At 51.0% G+C, this 23,512-nt stretch overlaps 1 protein-coding gene across 1 annotated transcript; it reads left to right on the top strand.

Moving 5' to 3' along the window:
- The first annotated feature begins 2,989 nt into the window (after positions 1 to 2,989).
- Positions 2,990 to 23,511, top strand: LOC119946035 (maestro heat-like repeat family member 5). The gene is given in 16 exon segments (XM_038767403.1): positions 2,990 to 3,189; positions 12,543 to 12,697; positions 13,153 to 13,214; positions 13,701 to 13,850; positions 17,058 to 17,212; positions 17,535 to 17,685; positions 18,041 to 18,225; positions 18,617 to 18,754; positions 18,929 to 19,043; positions 19,282 to 19,425; positions 19,701 to 19,877; positions 20,236 to 20,391; positions 20,491 to 20,616; positions 20,965 to 21,067; positions 22,760 to 22,828; positions 23,345 to 23,511. Coding segments are annotated over 16 exon segments (2,043 nt in total). The 5' UTR covers positions 2,990 to 3,130; the 3' UTR covers positions 23,443 to 23,511.
- The last annotated feature ends 1 nt before the right edge of the window (position 23,512 follows it).

Raw genomic sequence — 23,512 nt, 5'->3', positions numbered from 1 at the left:
CAATAACAATTTAATCAATCAATCAATCAATTGTATTTATTGAGCACTTACTGTGTGCAGAGCACTGGATTAAGCATTTGGGAAGTACAAGTTGGCAACATGTAGAGACAGTCCCTACCCAACAGTGGGCTCACAGTCTAGAAGGGGGAGACAGAGAACAAAACCAAACATATTAACAGAATAAAATAAATAGAATAGATATGTACAAATAAATACATAAATAGAGTAATAAATATGTATGTATATGTAATATACATTACATACATTACATATGTAATATGTAATATGTATGTAATAAATAAATATGTAGAGAAGCAGCGTGGCTCAGTGGAAAAGAGGTCATGGGTTCAAACCCCGGCTCCACCAATTGTCAGCTGTGTGACTTTGGGCAAGTCACTTAACTTCTCTGTGCCTCAGTTACCTCATCTGTAAAATGGGGATTAAGACTGTGAGCCCCACGTGGGACAACCTGATCACCTTGTAACCTCCCCAGCACTTAGAACAGTGCTTTGCACATAGCAAGCGCTTAATAAATGCCATTATTATTATTACTATTATTATTATGTACAAACATGTATACATATATACAGGTGCTGTAGGGAAGGAAAGGAGGTAAGACGGTGGGGATGGAGAGGGGGACGAGGGGGAGAGGAAGGAGGGGGCTCAGTCTGGGAAGGCCTCCTGGAGGAGGTGAGCTCAGTAGGGCCTTGAAGGGAGGAAGAGAGCTAGTTTGGCGGATGGGCAGAGGGAGGGCATTCCAGGCCAGGGGGATGACGTGGGCCGGGGTCGATGGCGGGACAGGCGAGAACGAGGCATGGTGAGGAGATTAGCGGCAGAGGAGCGGAGGGTGTGGGCTGGGCTGTAGAAGGGAGAAGGGAGGTGAGGTAGGAGGGGACGAGGTGATGGACAGCCTTGAAGCTGAGGGTGAGGAGTTTCTGCCTGATGCGCAGATTGATTGGTAGCCACTGGAGATTTTTGAGGAGGGGAGTAACATGCCCAGAGCGTTTCTGGACAAAGACAATCCGGGCAGCGGCATGAAGTATGGATTGAAGTGGGGGAGACACGAGGATGGGAGATCAGAGAGGAGGCTGATGCAGTAGTCCAGACGGGATAGGATGAGAGCTTGAACGAGCAGGGTAGCGCTTTGGATCAAGGCCCTGCTGAGAGCTCACCTCCTCCAGGAGGCCTTCCCAGACTGAGCCCCTTCCTTCCTCTCCCCCTCGTCCCCCTCTCCATCCCCCCATCTTACCTCCTTCCCTTCCCCACAGCACCTGTATATATGTATATATGGTTGTACATATTTATTACTCTATTTATTTATTTATTTATTTTACTTGTACATATCTATCCTATTTATTTTGTTGGTATGTTTGGTTTTGTTCTCTGTCTCCCCCTTTTAGACTGTGAGCCCACTGTTGGGTAGGGACTGTCTCTATGTGTTGCCAATTTGTACTTCCCAAGCGCTTAGTACAGAGCTCTGCACATAGTAAGCGCTCAATAAATACGATTGATGATGATGATGATGATGATGATGATGGATGGAGAGGAAAGGGTGGATCTTGGCAATGTTGCAGAGCTGAGACCGTCAGGTTTTGGTGACGGCTTGGATGTGATACTTAATCCAGTGATACTCTGAGTAGGTAGTTGAATTGTCCTTGGGTCTTAGAGAGTGAAGAGTCTAGTGTTCAGGGGAACCCCGTAGACTGTAAGATAGTTGTGGGCATGGAATATGACTGTTTATTATTGTTGTATTGTGCTCTCCCAAGGGCTTAGTACAGTGCTCTGCACACAGTAAGCGTTCAATAAATACGATGGAATGAATGAATAGTTGAATTGTCCTTGGGGCCTTGGGACTGAAGAGGCCAGTGTTTAGGGGAACCCTGAGGAGATGGTTGAATTGTCCTTGGGGGTTTGGGAGCGAAAAGCCTAGTGAACAGGACTAATCCTCAAAAACCTCCAATTCCTCAAAAACCTCCAATGGCTACCGATCAATCTGCGCATCAGGCAGAAACTCCTCACCCTGGGCTTCAAGGCTGTCCATCACCTCGCCCCCTCCTACCTCACCTCCCTTCTCTCCTTCTACTGCCCAGCCCGCACCCTCCGCTCCTCCACCACTAATCTCCTCACTGTACCTCGCTCTCGCCTGTCCCGCCATCGACCCCCGGCCCACGTCATCCCCCGGGCCTGGAATGCCCTCCCTCTGCCCATCCGCCAAGCTAGCTCTCTTCCTCCCTTCAAGGCCCTGCTGAGAGCTCACCTCCTCCAGGAGGCCTTCCAGACTGAGCCCCTTCTTTCCTCTCCCCCTCGTCCCCCTCTCCATCCCCCCGTCTTACCTCCTTCCCTTCCCCACAGCACCTGTATATATGTATATATGGTTGTACATATTTATTACTCTATTTATTTATTTTACTTGTACATTTCTATCCTACTTATTTTATTTTGTTGGTATGTTTGATTCTGTTCTCTGTCTCCCCCTTTTAGACTGTGAGCCCACTGTTGGGTAGGGACTGTCTCTATGTGATGCCAATTTGTACTTCCCAAGCGCTTAGTACAGTGCTCTGCACATAATAAGCGCTCAATAAATACGATTTATTTATTTATTGATTGATTGATTGATAAACAAGCCTGGGCTGGTGTGAACGTAGAATAAAGTAGGGGCTGAGTAGGTATGAAGGCAGGAGCTGTTTTTTTTAAAAAATGTTACTTGTTAAGTGCTTACTATGTTCAAATCACTATTCTAAGCGCTGGGGAGGATACAAGGTGATCAGGTTGTCCCACGTGAACTCATAGTCTTCATCCCCATTTTACAGATGAGGGAACTGAGGCACGGAGAAGTTAAGTGACTTGCTCAAGGTCACACAGCAGACAATTGGTGGAGTCGGGATTAGAACCCATGACCTCTGACTCCCAAGCCCGGGCTGTTTCCACTGAGCCACGCTGCTTACAGCCGTTAAACTGTAAAAACGCATGAACCTGGGTCTTTGTCACGTGCGGTTCAGGCAGCCACACCCTAATCTGACCAGGAAAAGAGGGAAGAATTGGAGAAAAAAGCCACTTCATGGCCGCAGCAGATCGAAAACGACGTGTTCTATAATCCTGGCGGCCAGGCAGACGGTTGGCAGCGATTCCGATGGCTGATAACCTGTCCCAGGCTGAGGCCGCTCCGGGGAGAGATCTCGGCGTCCTCGGGTAGGTCCGTGTTCCAAGCGACGGTTGATGGTCCGCGCTGGTTTGTGGCCCCTCGGTGGAGAAATCTCAACGTCCTCAGGCAAGTCTCTGTCCTTGGCGATGGTTGATGGCCCGCGCTGGTTTGTGGCCCCTCGATGAGAGATCTCAGCGTACCCGGTCAGATCCGTGTCCCGGGCGATGGTTGATGGTCCATGTCATCTTGTGGGCCCTTGGTGGAGAGATGTCGGCATCCTCAGGCAGGTCTCTGTCCCGGGCCACAGTTGATCTCCGCGCCAGGTTGTGGCTCCTCGGTGGAGTGATCTCGGGGTCCTGGGTGTCCCGGGCGGTGGTTGATGGTCCACGCCGGTTTGTGGCCTCTTGGCCGTAAGACCTGGCTCCGGCCCTCATCCTCACCGGCTTCCTATTCTCCCTCAGCCTGGCAGCACTAAGAACAAACCCAGTCCATCATTCTCTTCAGGGTTTCTCTCGTGGGAGCTGAGAAATGTGTGCTTCTTGGTCAAGGGATCGTTCTATAGAGTTTCAATTTCAGATAACGGGGTGGCAAAAGGCACGTGAGATGCGGGGAGGCCCTTGCCCTCTCAGCAATCCCCCTCTTCTACCACAAGCAGGGAACTTGGGAGGAGTCCTGCCCTCCCCTCGCCCCACCCGCCAACTGCCCCTCACAAGGCTGTGGAGACGGTAAGGGGCTCAGAGAAAGAGCCTGAGCGAAGAGAGAGAGTGGAAAAAAGAAGGCAGAGAAATCAGAAATTCGATGGTATTTATCGAGCGCGTGCTATGTGCAGAGCACTGTACTAAACGCTTGGAAGAACACAGTCCATCAAAATGACCAAACTCTTTTCCCTGCCCATAATGAGCAGACAGTCATCCGTCCATCCTCTTTCCGGAGGGATTATTCCCGGTCAGTTTCCAAGTCCAGCCCTCGAAGGCAGGGAGGATGAGCTAAGAGGGGCCTCCTCTTGGGTCCGGCCAAAAAAGGGGACTTTCCCTCCCTTCCCCGCTCAGCTGCCATAAGACTACGAAGGTTTATGTCCGGCTGATGCTCTAGGCCAGCCAGAAGAATGGTATATCTGGATTTCTGGAAATGGAGAACCCAAGGGGTGGGTGCCAGAGGTAGGAAGAGGCCAGGACCAAGGGCCCAGAGAGGACAGGGACTGTGGAGAGTGGGGGAGACTCCTTTGCTCACATTCGGGTGCTCGTCCTTCAGGTGGAAGAGGACTGGGAGGAGGCAGAGGATCAGCTCCTGCTTTAGGCCAGCTTTCTTCGTCTCCCAGCCGCCGGCCACGGCTGCTAGCAGCTTCAGGGCTGCCGCCCGCACTCGGGGTCACTCCTGCGGAGAAACCCCCGATAGAGTGTGTGGGAGGGGCAAGAGATGGGAGGAGGGCTGCTGGCACCGGGGCAGGGCCCAGTGACCCGAGTCGGGACAAGCGGAGGAGTGAGGTTTCTGGGAGTGAGAGCAGCACAGGCAGAGGGGGGAGAATGCAGTGCCGGGCACGGGGGGAGCCCCGTGGCTCGCTGCGGGAGTGATGGGCTGGGAGGGCAGCCGATGCCCCGAGCCATGTGGGAGCTGTGGGAGTGGCCCCCTCTGGGCTCTGGGCTCTGACACAACTGGGGCGGGGTCTGGGAAGGGTTAAAAGGAGAATGAAGGAGGAAATGAAGATGGAGGAGGATGCACAGAACCGAAAAAGAGAAAGAGAGAGAGAGAGACAGAGACAGAGACAGAGAGAGACAGAGAGAGGGAGGGAGGGAGGGAGGGAGCAAGATTCCACGTCTTCGTCGGACAGCCACAGGTTTTCCAGACTGATGGTGATGATGTATACTGAAAAATGTATATCTGGCCTTTTGGAAATGGAGAACCAGAGTGGTGGGTGTCAGAGGGCAGAAAAAGTCAGGACCACGGGACCCAGAGAGGATGGGGACTGTGGAGTCTCACCTTGCGCACTGTAGGGTGCTCATTCTTAATATGCAGCAGGACTGAGAGGTGGCAGCCAATCAGCTCTGCTGCAATAGGCAGGTTTCTTCCTCCATCATCCAACTGCCGGCCTGCATTTGGGGCCCCTCTGAGGCCAGAGAAACCTCTGGTGGAGTGTGGGAAGGGCAGGAGATGGGAACAGGGCAAGTCTCTATCTTGGGCGGTGATTGATTGTCCCAGCCGGTTTGTGGCCCCTCGGTCATCATCATCATCAATCGTATTTATTGAGCGCTTACTGTGTGCAGAGCACTGTACTAAGTGCTTGGGAAGTACAAGTTGGCAACATATAGAGACAGTCCCTACGCAACAGTGGGCTCACAGTCTAAAAGGGGGAGACAGAACAAAATCAAACATACTAACAAAATTAAATAAACAGAATAGATATGTACAAGTAAAATAAACAAATAAATAAATAGAGTAACAAATATGTACAAACATATATACAGGTGCAGTGGGGAAGGGAAGGAGGTAAGATGGGGGGGATGGAGAGGGGGACGAGGGGGAGAGGAAGGAAGGGGCTCAGTCTGGGAAGGCCCCCTGGAGTAGGTGAGCTCTCAGTAGGGCCTTGAAGGGAGGAAGAGAGCTAGCTTGGCGGATGGGCGGGGGGGGAGGGCATTCCAGGCCCGGAGGATGACGTGGGCTGGGGGTCGACAGCGGGACAGGTGAGAACGAGGCACGGTGAGGAGATTAGCGGCAGAGGAGCGGAGAGTGCGGGGTGGGCTGTAGAAGGAGAGAAGGGAGGTGAGGTAGGAGGGGGCGAGGTGATGGAGAGCCTTGAAGCCCAGGGTGAGGAGTTTCTGCCTGATGCGCAGATTGATTGGTAGCCACTGGAGATTTTTGAGATTTCCCTCGGTGGAAGTGATCTCGGCGTCCTTGGGGAGATCTCTGTCCCGGGTGGTGGTTTATTGTCTGCACCAGTTTGTGGCCTCTTGGTCCTCACACTTGGTTCTGGCCCTCGTCCTCAATGGCTTCCTATTCTCCCTCAGGCTGTACGCACTAAGAACAACCCTAGGCCATCATTCTCATCCTGTCTTTTCATGTGGGAGCTGAGAAATGTGCTGATTTTGTACTCAGCACTTGTCGTGATGGCCTACTCTGGATCAAGCCATGGCTGTGGTCTGGGGGGTGTAATAGGCCCCATTCCCATCGGGGTGGAGCAGAAATGGTGATCATGTGGACAGTGGTTATTCCCAACACTTCACGTAACCATCTGCGATAGAGCAGCTCAGGTCCACACGCAGTTCACTGGTTGGCATCCTTGGGAGTGGATGTCCTCCCTCCTGGGGAACTTCGGTGTATGAATTTCCCTTGCTTGCTTTGTAATTCTATTTTGCTTCATCCTATTTTATCTATGCTGCTTTTGCATTATACAATGTGGATGCCTGGAAGTGAAAACCCTCAATCTTCACTCCTGGTCATTGGCAAAGTGCCAGGGAAGAAGTGTAAGGGGGGATACCATGGAAGAATAGCATGGAAGGGAGGAAATAAGATACTCCTCATACCTGTCCAGATTATACCTGTCCAGGTTATAGCGCCACTAGGCCACGGGTTGGGATGTCAGACTAATTATTAGGCACCGACTTTGCACAAGAAAATATACGAGGAGGGCTTCGCGAAGCTCGTTGAGCATGTTCTCCCATGCAGCTGACACTGGATTTGCCCTGCAAAACCGAATGGACCTGGACATGCTCTTGACCTTCACCCGTGCCTTTCATTGGCACAGAATGCTGCACCTCTATCCCAGACAACACATGTAACCTGGCCAAGGCACGGGAGACCTGATCCCACGTGTCTATGGGACTCGGGAAAGACCGAATAGACTCCGAGAACTGGAAGGTATTTGGGCATTCCTTTCCTCACAGCTCCCCAGTGTGGGAGGATGGTCCTGGCATATTTTGATTTTCCTCACTCAAATCATGGCTATAATTGTTTTGTTCTCTTTTGTTCTCAAGCTTTCTCTATACCTGATTTCTCGCTGCTGCTCCCCAAAGATCCACAAGAATGCGCTCATCCTAGAGCAACATTGGAGCAGACCGGTCGGACGCCTGTGGCCAGGTGGTGGAGTGTGAGACTGGCCTGACTAGAGCGAGCCAAACTGACTCCATTTTGGAAATTCCTCTTTTACCGGGAATTGTTACATGCTCTGAGTTGTTGATGTATGGGTAACAAAGGACTTGTAGTTAGAGGCCTCAGCTTGCAGATTTGGCTCAAAGTTACACTTAACAGGGACTAAATATCTCATCAAAATTCCCCCAAACTTTCCCCACTTGCCATTTCCATGGAAAAATGTTTCTATGTAGATTAGGGGTTCCATGCGGAAGAAGCTCGATGTTACGTGTTAGAGGCAGATAATCTTTTCCAAAACATGGCAGTGATATGGTTTGTTCACCCAGCTGGTCAGAGGACTATGAACGCCCAGCTGCCATTTCCACGCCTGCACCCATAAAAGTCATGTACACTTGGGCTAACTGCTGCTCCTTGCAACCCGGAAGGGAGGCTAGGACAGCCCGGAGTGTGCTTTGCTTACCCGGGGATGCCTGACCTGAGGTCCATAAAGGACCTGTCGAACACTAGAGAGGAAAAAACCTGTCCCAGCTGGGATAGAGGTTGGTGCAGTGCGTAAACTGCCCTGTGGGTAGAGTGAGACATTGGGTCCCTAGGGGATGTAATACTTTTTGTTCAAGGTTTGGGTATGTTCTGTGCAATGGATCCATAGCTTTCATAGGTTTGTGCAGTAAAGTCATAGCTTTTCCGTAAGGGATGCATTAAAGCCATAGCATTTTCATAGGTTTGCACATTAAAGCCTTAGTTTTCGTAGCCAAACTCAGTGTGTCCATGTGTTTCATTCTTCCACGCCTGGATCTAAGTGTCCATTGACAAACCCCTTCCTTCAGGATACATCAGTTGCCCACAGATAAACTGAGGCTACTGATCCAGGGGGGCAGACCAACAGCTTCACCCGCAAAAGAGCAGGGAATCCAGAAGGGGGATGTGGGGGGCCCGACCAATGGACGGGCTGGTGGAGACCTTTTATCCGGAGATGCTCACGCTGGTCTTAGCTCGTACTCAGACCGATCATCTCGTGGTAGGAGAAATCTCAACACCTCTGGGTTGAAGGCTTAATTCCGTTGCTCTTGGGTGAGAGCTTAACAGTGTCTGAAATCTCATGTCAGAGATGGTATTGACGATGATATTTACCACTTGCTTGCTTTAGATGATAAGCTAGTCATGGGCAGGGAGCGTGCCTGCTAATTCTGTTCTACTGTAGTCTCCCAAGCGCTTAGTACAGTGCTCTGCCCACAGTATGACCTCAATGCATATGATTGATTGATTGATTATGTATCAAGCACTGTACCAAGTATTGAGGTAGATACAAGACAATCAGGTTGGATTCTAATTCTGGCTCTGCCACATGCTTGCTGTGTGACCTTCGGCAAGTCATGTCACTTGTCTGGGGCTCAATTACCTCATCTGTAAAATGGAGATTAAGACTGTGAGCCCCCCATGGGACAACCTGATCACCTTGTAACCTCCCCAGTGCTTAGAACAATGCTTTGTACATAGTAAGCGCTTAACAAATGCCATTATTATTATTATTATCTACAAAAAGTTGAGTTGTTTCTGATCCATAGCGACTCCAAGGACACACCCTCTCTTGAACATCCCATCTTCTGTCATCAAGTCGCTCCAGTATGCGTAGCCAAAGAGTTTTCTTGGTAAAGATAAGGAAGTGGTTTACCACTGCCTTCTTTCATACAGTAAAAACTTGAGTCTCTGCCATTGTCTTTGATGAATTGATCACTTGATCACCTGCCTTTGATTCTTTCCCATGCTGCTGCTGCCCAGCACAGGTGAATCGACTTTGTCTGACACTTTGGCTTAGACCTTTCCATTATGGGTAACCTTAGTTGGCATAGCTCCAAGCTTCATCAACTAGACGGTGAGACATAAATAAACAATGAATAAATAAATATATTAATAATTATTAATAGAGGTAAATCATCCAAGTGCAACCAGGTGCCTGCTGTGTGACCTTTGGCAAGTCACTTAAACTCTCTGCACCTCAGTTTCCTCATCTGTGAAATAATAATGATAATAATAATAATAATAACTGTGGCATTCACCAAGTGCTTAATATGTGCCAGGCACAGTACTAAGCACTAGGGTCTTGTCTTATCTTGTGCTGTCAAGTCATCTCCAACCCATAGCAACACCATGGACACATCTCTCCCAGAACATCCCACCTCCACCTGCAAATTGTTCTGGTAGCATATGTAGATACAAGATAATCAGGTTGGACACAGTCCTTGTCCTACATGGGGCTTATCGTCTTAATGCCCATTTTAAAGATGAGGCCCAGAGAAGTGAAGTGACTTACCCAAGGTCATACAGCTGACAAGTGACAAAGCCAGGATTGGAACCCAGGTCTTTCTGACTCCCAGGCCCATGCCACTAGGCTTTGTGAAATGGGGAGATAGTGCAGTAACATCTCCCTCTTAGGCCACAAGCTGTGAATGGGATAGGGCCTGTATCTGATTGGATTACCTTGTACCTACTCCAATACTTGACACATACTGAGCACTTAATAAATAAAATTATCATTTCTAGGAGTTATTATGAGAAAATCTCCGCCCAGAGGACTCCACCACTTGTCTGCGTGTGCCTTTCAGGAACTAACTTCCCTTCTCTAGGCCTCGGTTACTGCAACAACAAAATGGGGATTAAGACTGTGAGTGCAATGTGGGACAGGGACTGTGTCCAACCTGATTAACTTGTATTTACCCCAGCACTTAGTACAGTGCCTGGCACATAATAAAGTGCTTAACAAACACCATGATTACTGGAACAATTATTGCATTCCCCTCCATAGCAAAGAACTTGAGCCCCCCTTACTTTGGGCGTACCCCAAAATGACCCTCCCCACCAGTTTTCCTACCGGTAAGCAGACTCAATCCAGATCAAATGATTTCGTTATTTTCTACACTACTAATCCTGGGTCCTCCTCTTCCATGACACAGTTGAAGGGTCACGGATTTTTCTGAGTTGTTCTCTTTTCTTCTCTTTAGAGACAGGACTCAGGGAGCTCAAAGGGTAAATGGGTGCTCCCCACCCTTGACCTTGACCTCTATGAGGGACCCTTGTCACCAGAGAGAAACAATTCCTGCTCCCCTGCTTTAGCTCAGTCCAACTTCTCAAACTATTGGGATAGAAACAGGGGAATCCTAGATGAGGAGAGCTAGAGACTCTTCACCATTCTTTCAATAAATCAGTGGTAATAACTGACAATAATAATGATAATAATAATACAGAAATGCTCTGGGCATGTCACCCCCCTCTTCAAAAATCTCCAGTGGTTGCCCATCAACCTTTGTATGAAGGAAAAAACCCTCACAATTGGCTTCAAAGCTCTCCATCACTTTGCCCCTTTCTACGTCACCTCCCTTCTCTCCTTCTACAGTGCAGCCCACACACTCTGCTCCTCTGCCGCTAACCTCCTCACTGTGCTTCCTTCTCGCCTGTCCCACCGTCGACATTCTACTTCTGGCCTGGAATGCTCTCCCTCCTCGCATCTGCCAAACTAGGTCTCTTCCCCGGTTCAAAGCCCTACTGAAAGCTCACCTCCTCCAGGAGGCCTTCTCAGACTGAGCCCCCCCTTTCCTCTGCTCTTCCTCCCCTTCCCATTGCCTCTACTCCCTCCCTCTGCCTTACCCCCTTCCCTGCCCCACAGTACTACTTGTGTATATTTTTATATATTTATTATTCTATTTACTTTATTAATGATATGTGTATATCTATAATTCTATTTATTTATTTTGATGCTACTGATGCCTGTCTACTTGTTTTGTTTTGTTGTCTGTCTCCCCTTTCTAGACTGTGAGCCCTTTGTTGGGTAGGGATTGTCTCTATTTGTTGCCGAATTGTACTTTCCAAGTGCTTAGCACAGTGCTCTGGACACAGGAAGTGCTCAATAAATATGACTGACTGACTGACTGAATGAATAATAATAATAACAATAGTAATAATTGTGGTATTTGGTAACTGCTTACTATGTGCCAGGCACTGTACTAAGCACTGGGGTGCATACAACCAAATTGGGTTGGACACAGCCACTGCCCGACTGGGGTTAACAGTCTTAATCTATCAAACATATTTATTGAGTGTTTACTATGTGTAGAGCACTGTTCTAAATTCTTGCAACAGAAATAGACAGATTCCCTGCCCATAACGATTTTACTGTCTAGGGGTCTTAATCCCCATTTTACAGATGAGGGAACTGAGGCCAGGAGATGAGAAGTGACTTGCTCTAGGTCACATGGGAAACACATGGCAGAGCCAGGATTAGAAACCATGCTGCTTCTCAATAGCACTTAGCTAAATGCATTTACTAGGAGCTATGAGCTATGAGTGCTTACTACAAGTTACTTTACCCCTTTGCCTCAGTTACTTCATCTGTAAAATGGGGGTTGAGACTGTGAGCCCCACGTGGAACAGGGCCTGTGTCCAACCCAATTTGCTTGTATCCCCCCAGTGCTTAGTACAGTGCCTGGCACATAGTAAGTGATTAACAAGTACCACAATTATATTATCATTATTATTATTATTACTATGTGCCGAGCACTGTATTGAGCCCTTGGAAAAGTCCAGTACAACAGAATTAGCAGATAGGTTCCCTGCCCATAATGAGCTTACAGGCTGGAGAAGTCAAGCAGTAGCATGGCCTAGTGGCAAGAGCACGGGTTTGGGAGTCAGAAGACGGGGGTTCTAATCCCGGATCTGCGACTGGTCTGACCTTGGGCAAGTCACTGAGCACCATGTGGCACAGTAACTTTGTTCAACCTGATTATTTTGTATCCACCCCAGTGCTTAGGAGAATACTTGGTACATAGTAAGCACTCAAAAATACTGTGATTATGATTTTGATTATGATTAAAGGACTGGCTGTGTTCTGGGAAGGCTCCTCATTTCAGAGAGCCAAGGGGCCCTGCCCCCAACTCAAACTGCCCAACAGAGACTGGGCAAGTTCTGACCGGTGTCCTTAAGGGAAGTGAGGGGTGGGGCAGGGGGTACAGTCCACAAAGAGCAGAGGGGAAAAGGAAGATTCTCAGGGCACAGGGACAAAGACTGTGAGAGTAGAGGGAGGCAGGCCGGGGTCAGGGATTGGGGGCCAAGGGGAAGCAGGGGGTGAGGGGCAGGAGAAGGGAGGGGGAAGGGGAGAGGGGAGGAGGGGAGGGCAGCAGCAGTTATGGGAGGGACTGAAGGTGCATCCCCCATTCCTAGCTTGTGAGGGGAGGCCAAGGCGGGGGACTGGGAGAGGTAGGTATCCCATGCCAGCAGCTTCACTCAACCCCCATTCCATCTCCTGCTCTTTCAACTCTCCCTTCAGCTCCAGGAGAATTTTCCCAGTGAGTGAGACTTCCAGGAAGGGGTGCTGCCTGGAATAGGCCTGAAAGGTTCACCTCAGAAAGCTTTTCGGCCACTTTTCCCAAGTCACTCCAGTCCCCATGGAGACAGAAGTCAAGGAGGAAGTGATGAGCAAAGGTGAGGAGCCTGTGACATTGTAGTGGACAGAGCGTGGGGCTGGGAGGCAGAAGAACCTGGGTTCTGATCCCAGCGCCACGACCTGTCTGCTGTGTGACCTTGGGCAAGTCAGTTCACTTCTTTGGGCCCCAGTTACCTCATCTGGAAAACAGGGATTGATTGTGAGCCCCATGTGGGACATGGACTGTGTCCAACAAAATTACCTTTTGTGTACCATAGTGCTTAGTAGAGTGCCTGGCACAGAGTAAGAGCTTAACAAGTAGCATTAAAAATTTTTTTTAAAAAAGGGATGGAGGGTGAGGTGTGGAGGCGGGGGGCAGGGGGCAGGAGGCAGCCTGAACTCAGGGTATCCTGGAGCTGGCAGGGTGTGTTGGGGCAGAAAGTGGGGGCAGGGAGAAACAGAGGCCCAGACTTCTGAGTGAATTCTCACTGTGGGGTTTCTCCTTCCTTCCCAGAGCTGTGTTTTGAGCTCGTGCTCAGTGAGCTCCACGGATTCCAGGCCCAAGGTGATCTGATGGTAAGAGCCAACACTCCCCGAGTCCGGTCTTTCCCCTGGGCCTGGCCCTCTCTGGGGCCAGTGGTGTGAGCCTGGGAGTTTGGGGGACGGGGAAGGTCTGCTGGAGGGGCTGCTGCCATGTAAAGTCGGGAGGGGAAAGATTATGAGCCTGGGAGTCAAAACATTGTGGGTTCTAATTCTGGCTCTGCCACTTATCTGTTATGGGACCTTGGGCAAGTCACTTTACTTCTCTGGGCCTCAGTTCCCTCATCCGGAAAATAAGGATTGAGACTGTGAGCCCCAGGTAGCAGAGGTACTACGTCTAACTCGATTGCTTGTATCCACCCCAGCACTTAGGACAGTGCCTGGCACGTAAATGCTTAACAAACACTACTATTATTATTGTTATTATTCAATGGCCACAATGCCTAGATCCTAAGTGGTACCGAAGCACAGTGGGGAGCAGACCATCAGCCCCTCCTTGACCCCTGGTTCTCCTTCCAACAGGCCTGGGCCAGGGACCTGACATTTGCACAGTTGAAGAACCTCACCTTGAAAGTCCTGAATGGTTTACGGAGCTCCAACTTGACCAGAGTTCGTCACGCTGTGTGGATACTCTCTGCCCTGGTGCAGGTGCCCAAAGCCTTAGATGATCAGGTAGGAACACCTTGGGGGCTGAGGTAGGGGGCTGAATAGGGAGGGCCTGAGAAGGGGTTTACCTTTGGGGTCAGGCAACTAGTCAGGGGGGTGGGTTGCAGACCAACTGAGAGACACAAGGCAGTGGTGTGACACAAGTCGCAGAGAGATGCAGCGTGACCTAGTGTATGCAGTATGGGCCTGAGAAGCAAGAGGAGCTGGGTTCTAATCCTGACTCTGCCACATGTTTGCTGTGTGATCTTGGGCGAGTCACTCCACTTTTCTGTGCCTCAGTTCCCTCATCTGGTAAATGGGGATTAAGACTGTGAGCCCTATGTGGGACAGGTACTGTATTAAGTACACCAGCATCAAGTTCAGTGCCTGGCACCTGGAAATTGCTTAACAAATACCATAAACAAACAATAACAGCCTGATTGTAGTGAGGGCCTCTGATGTAAGCCAGCACATCGATGGATGGTGTTTGTTAAGTGCTTACTGCATGCAGAGCACTGTACTAAGCACTTGGGAGAGTACTGTATAGCAATCCCTGTCCACAAGGAGCTTACAGTCTAGAGGGGGAGATGGACATTATGACAAATAAGTAATTTGGGGGTAACATATAATTTCTTGGCCTTGGGGCTCTCTGTCACGTCACCTCCCTCACTAAAGTCAAGATTAGGTGATTGTCACATGCCCTGTCCCCTCAGAGAAGAACTACACTGACTAACTCCCCATTTCCCTGAAGATGAGGCTCTAGGAGGTAATTGTGCCAGACAAGGAAGCTCCTTGCTTTATGCAAATCCTTTGTTAAACCCATTTTGTCTTTTATGTTGCTCACCCATTGGGCTGAGGATTTTCCATACAGGAAGTGATATGTAGGAAGTCATTCTCTCAAGTCATTGACTTCAATCTCATATGACTAAATTTGAAGCCCACGGTCTACCACTATAAAGGGCATCATCTTTGCAAAAAGAAATTCAATATAAAATGGAATGCTAAAAATCATGGAAATTTCTTGGAAGATTGGCCAAGAATCTTGTACCCAGGAATCCTGTAACCTTGGCATTATCTTTGACTTCACTTTCTTGTTCCACCCACATGATCGAGCCATCACTAAATCCTGTCAGTTCTACTTTCACCACATTGCCAAAATACGCCTCTTCCTCTCCATCCAATCTGTTACCACATTAATGCAAGCACTTGTTCTATCCTGCCTTGATTATTGTATCAGTCTCCTTGCTGACCTCCCTGTCTCCTGTTTCTTCTCACTCCAGTCCATACTTCATGCTGTTGCCCAAATCATTTTCCTTCAAAAACGTTTTGACCTTGTTTCCCGATGCCTCAAGAAATTCCAGTGGTTGCCCATCCACCTCCACAACCAACAGTAAACTCACTTTGCCCTCTCCTACCTCACCTCACTACTCTCCTACTACAACGCAACTTTGTTCTTCTAACGCTAACCTCAATCTCTTCTATCTCATTGCCGACCCCTTGCCCACATCCTACCTCTGTCCTGGAATGCCCTCCCTCCTTATAGCAGACAATTAATTTCTCTCCTCCACTTCAAAAGCTTATCTCCTTCAAAAAGCCTTCCCTGGCTAAGCCCTCCTCTTCTCTTCTCCCATTCCTTTCTGCGCCACTCTTACTTGCTCCTTCCTTCATCTTCCCTCCCATCCCCACATCAAATATGTATGTATCTGTGTACATCTTTAATTTATTTATTTATTTATTTATTTATTTATTTATTTATTTATTTATTTATTTATATTAATGTCTGTCTCCCCCTTTAGACTCTGAGCTTACTGTGGGAAGGAATGTGCCTGTTTGTTGTTATACTGTACTCTCCCAAGGACTTAGTAAAGTACTTTGCACACCGTAAGCCCTTAATAAATGCAAATGAATGGATGATGAATGAACAGGAATAAAAAACTAAAAGGGAGTTTTCCCATTCCAAAATAACATATCAGTTCTTCTAATCTGTCATCTCCATAAAACTGGCACATTTTATCTGTAATGACAGTTTTTCCAAAGATGGAAACCAAACGATTAGGTATTCTGAGACCCAGATTTACCTAATTTTTCATCTTCTAGTGGGTCTGTAACATTTAATGATTTCCTTAGTGCACAACACAAGTTGGTGCACAACTTTCTATGGTACTGCTGTAGTTGAAATGTGGGAATCATGGAGACATGCACACAAAATAGTCTTCAAAATAGCCAATCCTGATTTGTGATCGGTTTTGCCCAACTGAACATGCAAAAGCGCAGGGGGCGATACCGAAAAACATTACATGGGATAGTGTACATAGGAATCACTATTTTTAAGGTTCTTAAAGTCTAAAAATCAGGAGTTATATAATTGGCAGTGAATAATAATAACCAAAGAACATGAAAAATCAGTCAAGCATATTTATTGAGTGCTTCCTGTGTTCAGAGCACTGTATGAAGTGAATGGGAGCATACCGTACAACAATAAACTGACCCATTCCCTGTCCACAATGAGCTGACAGTCTAGAGAGGGGAGACAGGCATTAATAGAAGAAAATAAATAGATATGGACATAAGCTTGGTGGGGCTGGCTAGGGGAATGAATAAAGGGAGAAAGTTGGGGCGATGCAGAAAGGGGTGGGAGAAGAGGAAAGGGGTGCTTAAGTCAGGGAAGGCCTCTTGGAGGAGATGTAACTTCAGTAAGGCTGTGAAGGAGCGGGGGAGTCTTTGCCTGTCAGATCTGAGGAGGGAGGGCGTTCGAGGCCAGAAGTGGGACGTGGGTGAGAGGTCAGCAGTGGGATGGATGAGATCAAGGTACACTGAGTACCTTGAGTACAGTGAGTACATTGAGTAGGTTGACAATTAAAATAGCAAAGTGTGTGGGATGGGAGGTAGAAGGGGGCAAGGTGGTTGTGTGTTTCAAAACTGACGGTGAGTAATTTCTATTTAATGTAGAGGTGGATGGGCAACCACTGGAGGTTCTTGAGGAGCGGGGGTTTCTCGCTCTCCCTTCCGCAGCTTCTCTCCATTTATTCTGCCAGCACTTCCGGTCCCTTGCTCTGTGGACTGGAACCAGACTAGCAGGCCCAGGCTTGTGAGGCCATGGGGCCATCACCGCTTTGCTGCTTGGGCCTCAGACGGCTGGGGAGGGGGGGCCTAGGGGATTGGGTGTTGGGGAAGGGGTGTCCGGTTGGGGAGCTGAGTCCAACTCTGCCCCTTTGCTTCTCTGCTGACCTCCAGGTGGCCGACTTTGGAAGGAGTGTGTATAAACACCTCATCTCCTCCTGCCCCTTGGCTGGGAAGACCCTCCTCCTAGAAGCTCTGACCCTGCTGGCCTCTCACCATACTCAGGCAACAGTGCAGGTCTTCCTTGAGCACTCAATACCCCTGAACTGGTAGGCACCCCTCACAACCTCCAGCCCAGGATGGAGAGGTCCTAGCCGGGACAGACCCAGGGGAAGCTACTCCATATCCCTCCTGGGTGGGAACCTAGTGCAGGCTTGGGGAGGGCTGGAGTCTAGGGGTCTCATCTCTGCTCTGTGTTCCCCTGGAGGGGCTGGTCCAGGGAGGTGTTGGCAGGTGGGAGGTGGGGAGACTCCCAGGACCCAAGGCTGCAATCCAGGGTCCCCGCAACCCCTTGTTCCCCACTGGGGCTGGATCCGGGGCTGGTGTAGGGGAAGAGGTGGGAAAGGTTGAGTCCAGACTGTGGCTTCACAGGCAAGTCCTTGACATATGGAAATTTGTGGGGGCGAATCCTTCCATTGCCTCCTGCATGCTGCGGGAGTTGCTCTGTAGGGTGTTGGAACGACCTGAACCTGAGGAGAGCAAATGCACTGAGCGGGACAGACACACCTTGGGCTCCATTGCGGTGAGCCCCCACCCCAGCCCAGAAGGGCAGAGCGAAGGGCAGGCGCAGCCCAGAGCCCGGAGCCCCGAGCCTGGAGCCCGGAGCCTGCCCTGCTCCTGCTGGCCCCCTCTGACTGGTCCCCTGATGGATGGGGAAACTGCCCGGGGTACCAGGAGTAGGGGTTGGGGTGGTCGTCGAGGGCACAGGGGTCCAAGGAGCGAGATGGGGAGCCAAGCTGAGCTCTATCCATCCCTGCCCGGGGCCTTGGCCCACAGCAAGCCCTTGGAAGCGGGGTCAGAGGGAGCTGTGGGTGGAGGCAGAGTGGGCAGGGCAAGTTAGGGGGACTTCTGGCTGATCCCATGTACCACTCCACCAGGCTGTGAGCACGCTGTATGAACTTCTCTTCGTACAAGAGTACACTAGGGCTGTGGACCAACTCTTCCCCCAGCTCTTCCTGGCCTTCATCATCCAGATACAATATGTGCTGGAGTTGGGCCTGGCAGGGGAGCAGGTGCTCTTGGTTGTGGAGCCCACCGTGCCCTCCACCCTCAGCCCCTGGAGGTGAATGGATGGGGGTGGGGGAGGGGAGGGAGTGGAGGGTGGGACCTGTGAAGGAGATACTCCAAGTGCCAATAGCTCATCCCCGATGCCCAGGCAGACCCCCCGGGGATCTGTGTCATGGCTGGGTGGCCAGGGGCCAGGGGAGCTGGTTTGCTGGGAGTGGCAAGAATGCCAGGGAACCCTGACCTGGGTGGTCACTGCTGGGCCAGGGATCAAACGTGGCAGGGATGGTGGGTTGGAGGGCTATGAAGTGCTCAGTTCTCCTGTCTTCTACCTCTTAGGTAAGGGGTGCCTGTGATAGGAGAGGGCTTTTTTTGGACATGACCAAACTCAGAATGACTGACTGAAGCCCGGTTGTCCTCTCCCTGCCCTCACCCCTCGTTGCTCTCAGGACGGCCCTGGAGGCCCTGAAGGGGCTTCTTTCCACCAGGGGATGTTGGCGAAGCTTCACATCCATGGAGTTGCAGGAGGGCTGGCAACACTTCTCATCCCTGAACACCTTCCCGGAGGCTGTGACCCTTCTGGCTAGGTGTGTGTTTGAAGGGCGGGGGAGGTGTCCCTCAGAGAATGGGGCTGGCATAGCTGGTAGGAGCAGCCTCTTATCAACTGTTCTTCCCCGGAACCTCCCCCAGCTCCTGTCCCCCAGCCCTGGGGCTTCCCAGACTCCTCTATGAGCTCAGCTTGGTGGTGCTGTTTTCCCCAGGACCCTGGTCCAGAGCAGATGCCCGATGGTAGCTGAACTCCTGCAAACAGTGGCCAGCTCTTTGCTGGGGAAGGGCCCGCAGGGTCGAAGGGTGGCCGTGGGGCTGTTGGCCGAGGTAGGAAATGGTGCCGAGGGCCCTGCGGAGCCGGCCCATATTGGCAGTGGGGGTTACCACCCCACCTGAATCCCAAGAGAGATGGTGGGGAGAGTCTGGAGAAGAGCAGGGAGGAGCTGGTCCCCCCACCACAGTTTGGTACCCCTTGTCCCCCCTCTGCGAGTTCCAGCTCCCCTCCCCAAGGATCAAACACCCCTTGCCCCCGTGGTCCAGCCACATACACAGATTTCCTTGGCAGTTGATCTGGACCCCTGCCCTGAAGAGTGTCCTGGATCACAAGGTCGTGCAGCTCATCCTCCGGGATGGACTGGAGGACCCCGACCCAGTCGTTCAGGTCATCAGCCTGCAGGCCCTCACCAGCCTGCCCCTCAACCCCAAAAAGGTCAGAGGCCCAGTCCCAGGACCATCCCCAAGTGGAGCAGAGCTGGGGGAACTCCAGCCCAGGAGCTGGACATTCTTTGAGAACTGCACCCACCGCCCCAGGGAAATCCCAGATGGGGCAGGGGAGGCAGCATGGGACAGGACTTCCAGACGCAGTTGGGCATGGCCTGAGAGTGGGGATGCAGGATGGAGGTCCCGGATCGCGGGGGTGGGGGCAGGGGAGCTGCCTCGGGGCGGACCTCCTCACTGTCACCCTCTCTGCCCTCGTCTCTTCAGGGACCAATGATCCTGGCTCAGCTCCCCTTCATCCTGGAGGGCTTCTACCGGGAGGACCAGGAGGGCATCCTAGCAGCCATGGACACAGCGACCCTCACCGCCCGCAGCCTGGGTTCTCGGGGACTTGGCCACCTCAGTGAGGAGATCGTCCTCATGCTGGGCCCGTTCTTTGATGATGTGAGTCTTAGGGGCCTGGGGGATGGGAGCAGGTGCCGTGCTTGAGGCTGGGACCTCCCAACCCCTTCCGGGGCCCCGCTCCAGCTGTGCCAGAGCCTAGAGGGCACCGCTCCCGCAGCCCAGGGCCGGGGCATCGGCTATCCTTCCCCAGCCCGTCACCCCCGCAGTGAGCCACAGGGCTCCCCCCAGCCCGGCACTATATCCCCTCTGCCAGGTCTGCCCTCTCTCCCTACTCTCTCCCTGCAGACTTCTGTCCCCGGGTTGGCCCTGTCCTGGGATCCCCAGGCCCTGCCCTAGTGTAACCAGCTCTCTTCCCATCTCCTGCCCCCCCAACACTCCACCGGGGGTTTCTCCTCAGGAGAGACCCCAAGTGAGGGCTGCAGCACTGGAGCTGCTGGCAGCTGTGGCCGGCGGCTGGGTGACTGAGGAGGAAGCCTGCCTGCAGCAGGAACTGATCCGCTGCCTCCTCCCAGTCCTGCTCCACATAAAGGATGAGCACCCTACAGTGCGCAAAGTGAGTCTCCCCCACTCTCCACAGTCCCCGTCCTCTCTAGGTTCTGGTGCTGGCCTCTTTTACCCTCTGACACACACCCCTCTGGTTCTCCATTTCCAGAAAGCCAGATATACATTCTTCTGGCTGGCCCAGAGCATTGGCTGGAGATATACCCACATAATCGGATGGAAGCTGAGGGGGGAAGAGAGGGAGTGCGTGGCCTATGGTACCATCTGGCAGGCCTTGGTGAGTACTTCTGGGATGAGTGGGGGGTGGGAGGGGGCGTCCTTGGGCCTGGGGTGGGAATTGTGTACTGGGATCCATCTTCAGGGGCTCATTTAATCCAACAATGGTATTTATTGAGTAATTACTGTGTGCAGAGGACTGTACCAAGCACTTACAATAAAACAGTGCCTAGACACGTTCCCGGCCTGCAATGACCTTACAGTCTAGAGGGGTTGATTTGGGAAAGGAATCAGGAGGAGGCTGAGAGCCCAGTGCCTTGGAGTGGAACTAGGAGTTGGGGGTTGGGGAGGTATCCACAACGAGGTCGAGGATGGGCTGAGGCCTCACTTTCCTTCTCTTCCTCCCCAGATGGAGAGCTTTGAGGACAGCCATCACATTTTCTTGTCCCAAGCTCTGGCGTATACCAACTGCCTCCAGCCAGATGTGAAATTTGCAGCTGTGCTCTTCCTTGGTGAGTGGAGAGTGGAGCATACTGGGGAAATTAAAAAAAAATGTTTCTTGCTATGGCCAGGACCCTTTTCTTGGCTAGACCCCAGGAGAGGTGGCTCCTCCTCTCTGCCTCCGGGGGCTGCACATAGAAACCTACCATTCATTCATTCAATCGTATTTATTGAGCACTTACTGTGTGCAGAGCACTGTACTAAGCGCTTGGGAAGTACAAGTTGGCAACATATAGAGATAGTCCCTACCCAAAAGCGGGCTCACAGTCTACAAGGGGGAGACAGACAACAAAACAAAACATATTAACAAAATAAATTAAGTACAATAAATATGTACAAGTAAAATAAATGAATAAATGGAGTAATAAATATGTACACACATATATACATATACACAGGTGCTGTGGGGAGGGGAAGCAGGTAAGGAGGGGGATGGGGAGGGGGAGGGGGAGAGGAAGGAGGGGGCTCAGTCTGGGAAGGCCTCCTGGAGGAGGTGAGCTCTCAGTAGGGCTTTGAAGGGAGGAAGAGAGCTAGCTTGGCGGATGTGTGGAGGGAGGGCATTCCAGGCCAGGAGGATGTGGGCTGGGGATCGACAGCAGGACAGGTGAGAACAAGGCACAGTGAGGAGGTTAGCGGCAGAGGAGCGGAGGGTGCGGGCTGGGCTGTAGAAGGAAAGAAGGGAGGTGAGGTAGGAGGGGGCAAGGTGATGGAAAGCCTTGAAGCTGAGAGGGAGGAGTTTTTGCCTGATGTGTAGGTTGATTGGTAGCCACTGGAGATTTTTGAGGAGGGGAGTAACATGCCCAGAGTGTTTCTGCACAATGATGATCTGGGCAGCAGCGTGAAGTATAGATTGAAATGGGGAGAGACAGTAGGATGGGAGATCAGAGAGGAGGCTGATGCGGTAATCCAGTCGGGATAGGATAAGAGATTGAACCAGCAGGGTAGCAGTTTGAATAGAGAGGAAAGGGCGAATCTTGGCGATGTTGCAGAGGTGAGAGTGGCAGTTCTTGGAGATGGATTGGATGTGAGGGGTGAACGAGAGAGCAGAGTCGAGGATGACACCAACGTTGTGGGCTTGTGAGACGGGAAGGATGGTAGTGCTGTCAACAGTGATGGGACAGTCAGGGAGAGGGCAGGGTTTGGGAGGGACGATAAGGAGTTCAGTCTTGGACATATTGAGTTTTAGATGGCAGGCGGACATCCAGATGGAGATGTCTTGAAGGCAGAAGGAGACACGAGCCTGAAGGGAAGGAGAGAGAGCAGGGGCAGAGATGTAGATTTGGGTGTCATCAGTGTAGAGACGATAGTTGAAGCCGTGGGAGCGAATGAGTTCACCAAGGGAGGGAGTGTAGATAGAGAACAGAAGGGGACCAAGAACTGACCCTTGAGGAACCCCTACAGTAAGGGGATGGGAAGGGGAGAGGAGCCTGCAAAAGAGATTGAGAATGAATGGCCGGAGAGATAAGAGGAGAACCATGAGAGGACAGAGTCTGTGAAGCCAAGGTTGGATAGCATGTTGAGGAGAAGGGGGTGGTTCACAGTGTCAAAGGCAGCTGAGAGGTCGAGGAGGATTAGGATAGAATAGGAGCCGTTGGATTTTGCAAGCAGGAGGTCACTGACTACCAGTGGTAGTCCCACCGGGAATCGGATGGATGGATAAGTGAACAAACAAGAAAATAACGGCTTGTTTTCTTTCTCCTAAGTATACACCATCACCATCAATCTGGAAAACCTGCTGCTCTCTGATGAAGACTTGGAATTCATTTCCCAGAGTGAGTCCCAAACGTAGGCACTCTTTCTCTCTCTCTCCATGCTCTATACTTCATCTTCTCTCTTCCTTTTCTCCCTCACTCACCTTTCTGAATGCTTGTCCTCTGAGCCTCTAGCAGCTAGACTAGATTGTCAGCTCATTATGGGCAAGAAGATGTGTCTACTCATTCTATTGGATTGTATTCTCCCAAGTACTTAATACAGTGCTCTGCGCCTGGTAAGTGCTCCATAAATACCATCGACTGACTGATTTCTCTGCCTTCCACTTTCCTCTGTCTCATCTTTCAGGCTCTTCCTCTGGGTTCCCTACCATCTCCGCAGCCCTGAGTGGGTGGTGGTTGGAGGAAGGAATGAGGAGAGAGGAAGTTATGGGCATGGGGAGGTGCGGTGGGGGGGGGGGGGGGAGCGGGGAGTGGAGGAACTCCTCCTATGTTCACGAGATGTGCTCAAAGAGTGGGGGCTGTTGATAGGGCAGGGCTGCTCCACATATCATGTGCATTTTACCATCCCCATTTCAGAAATTCAATCTCTACAAAATGACCCCTCGACCAAGATCCGCAGATTCCTGAGATCCCACGAGATGAGCCTGGCAGAAAATGACGGCCTGTTCTTCTAAGGCTTCCAGCCCATGGGAGAACAAGAAGTCAAAGAGGATGAGGTGGTGTCAGAATGGTCCTGGGACAGCG

This window comes from Tachyglossus aculeatus, chromosome 26, assembly GCF_015852505.1.
Source record: "Tachyglossus aculeatus isolate mTacAcu1 chromosome 26, mTacAcu1.pri, whole genome shotgun sequence".
NCBI lineage: Eukaryota > Metazoa > Chordata > Mammalia > Monotremata > Tachyglossidae > Tachyglossus > Tachyglossus aculeatus.
Note: the sequence above shows the minus strand (reverse complement) of the source record. Positions and strands in the feature narration are given on the sequence as shown.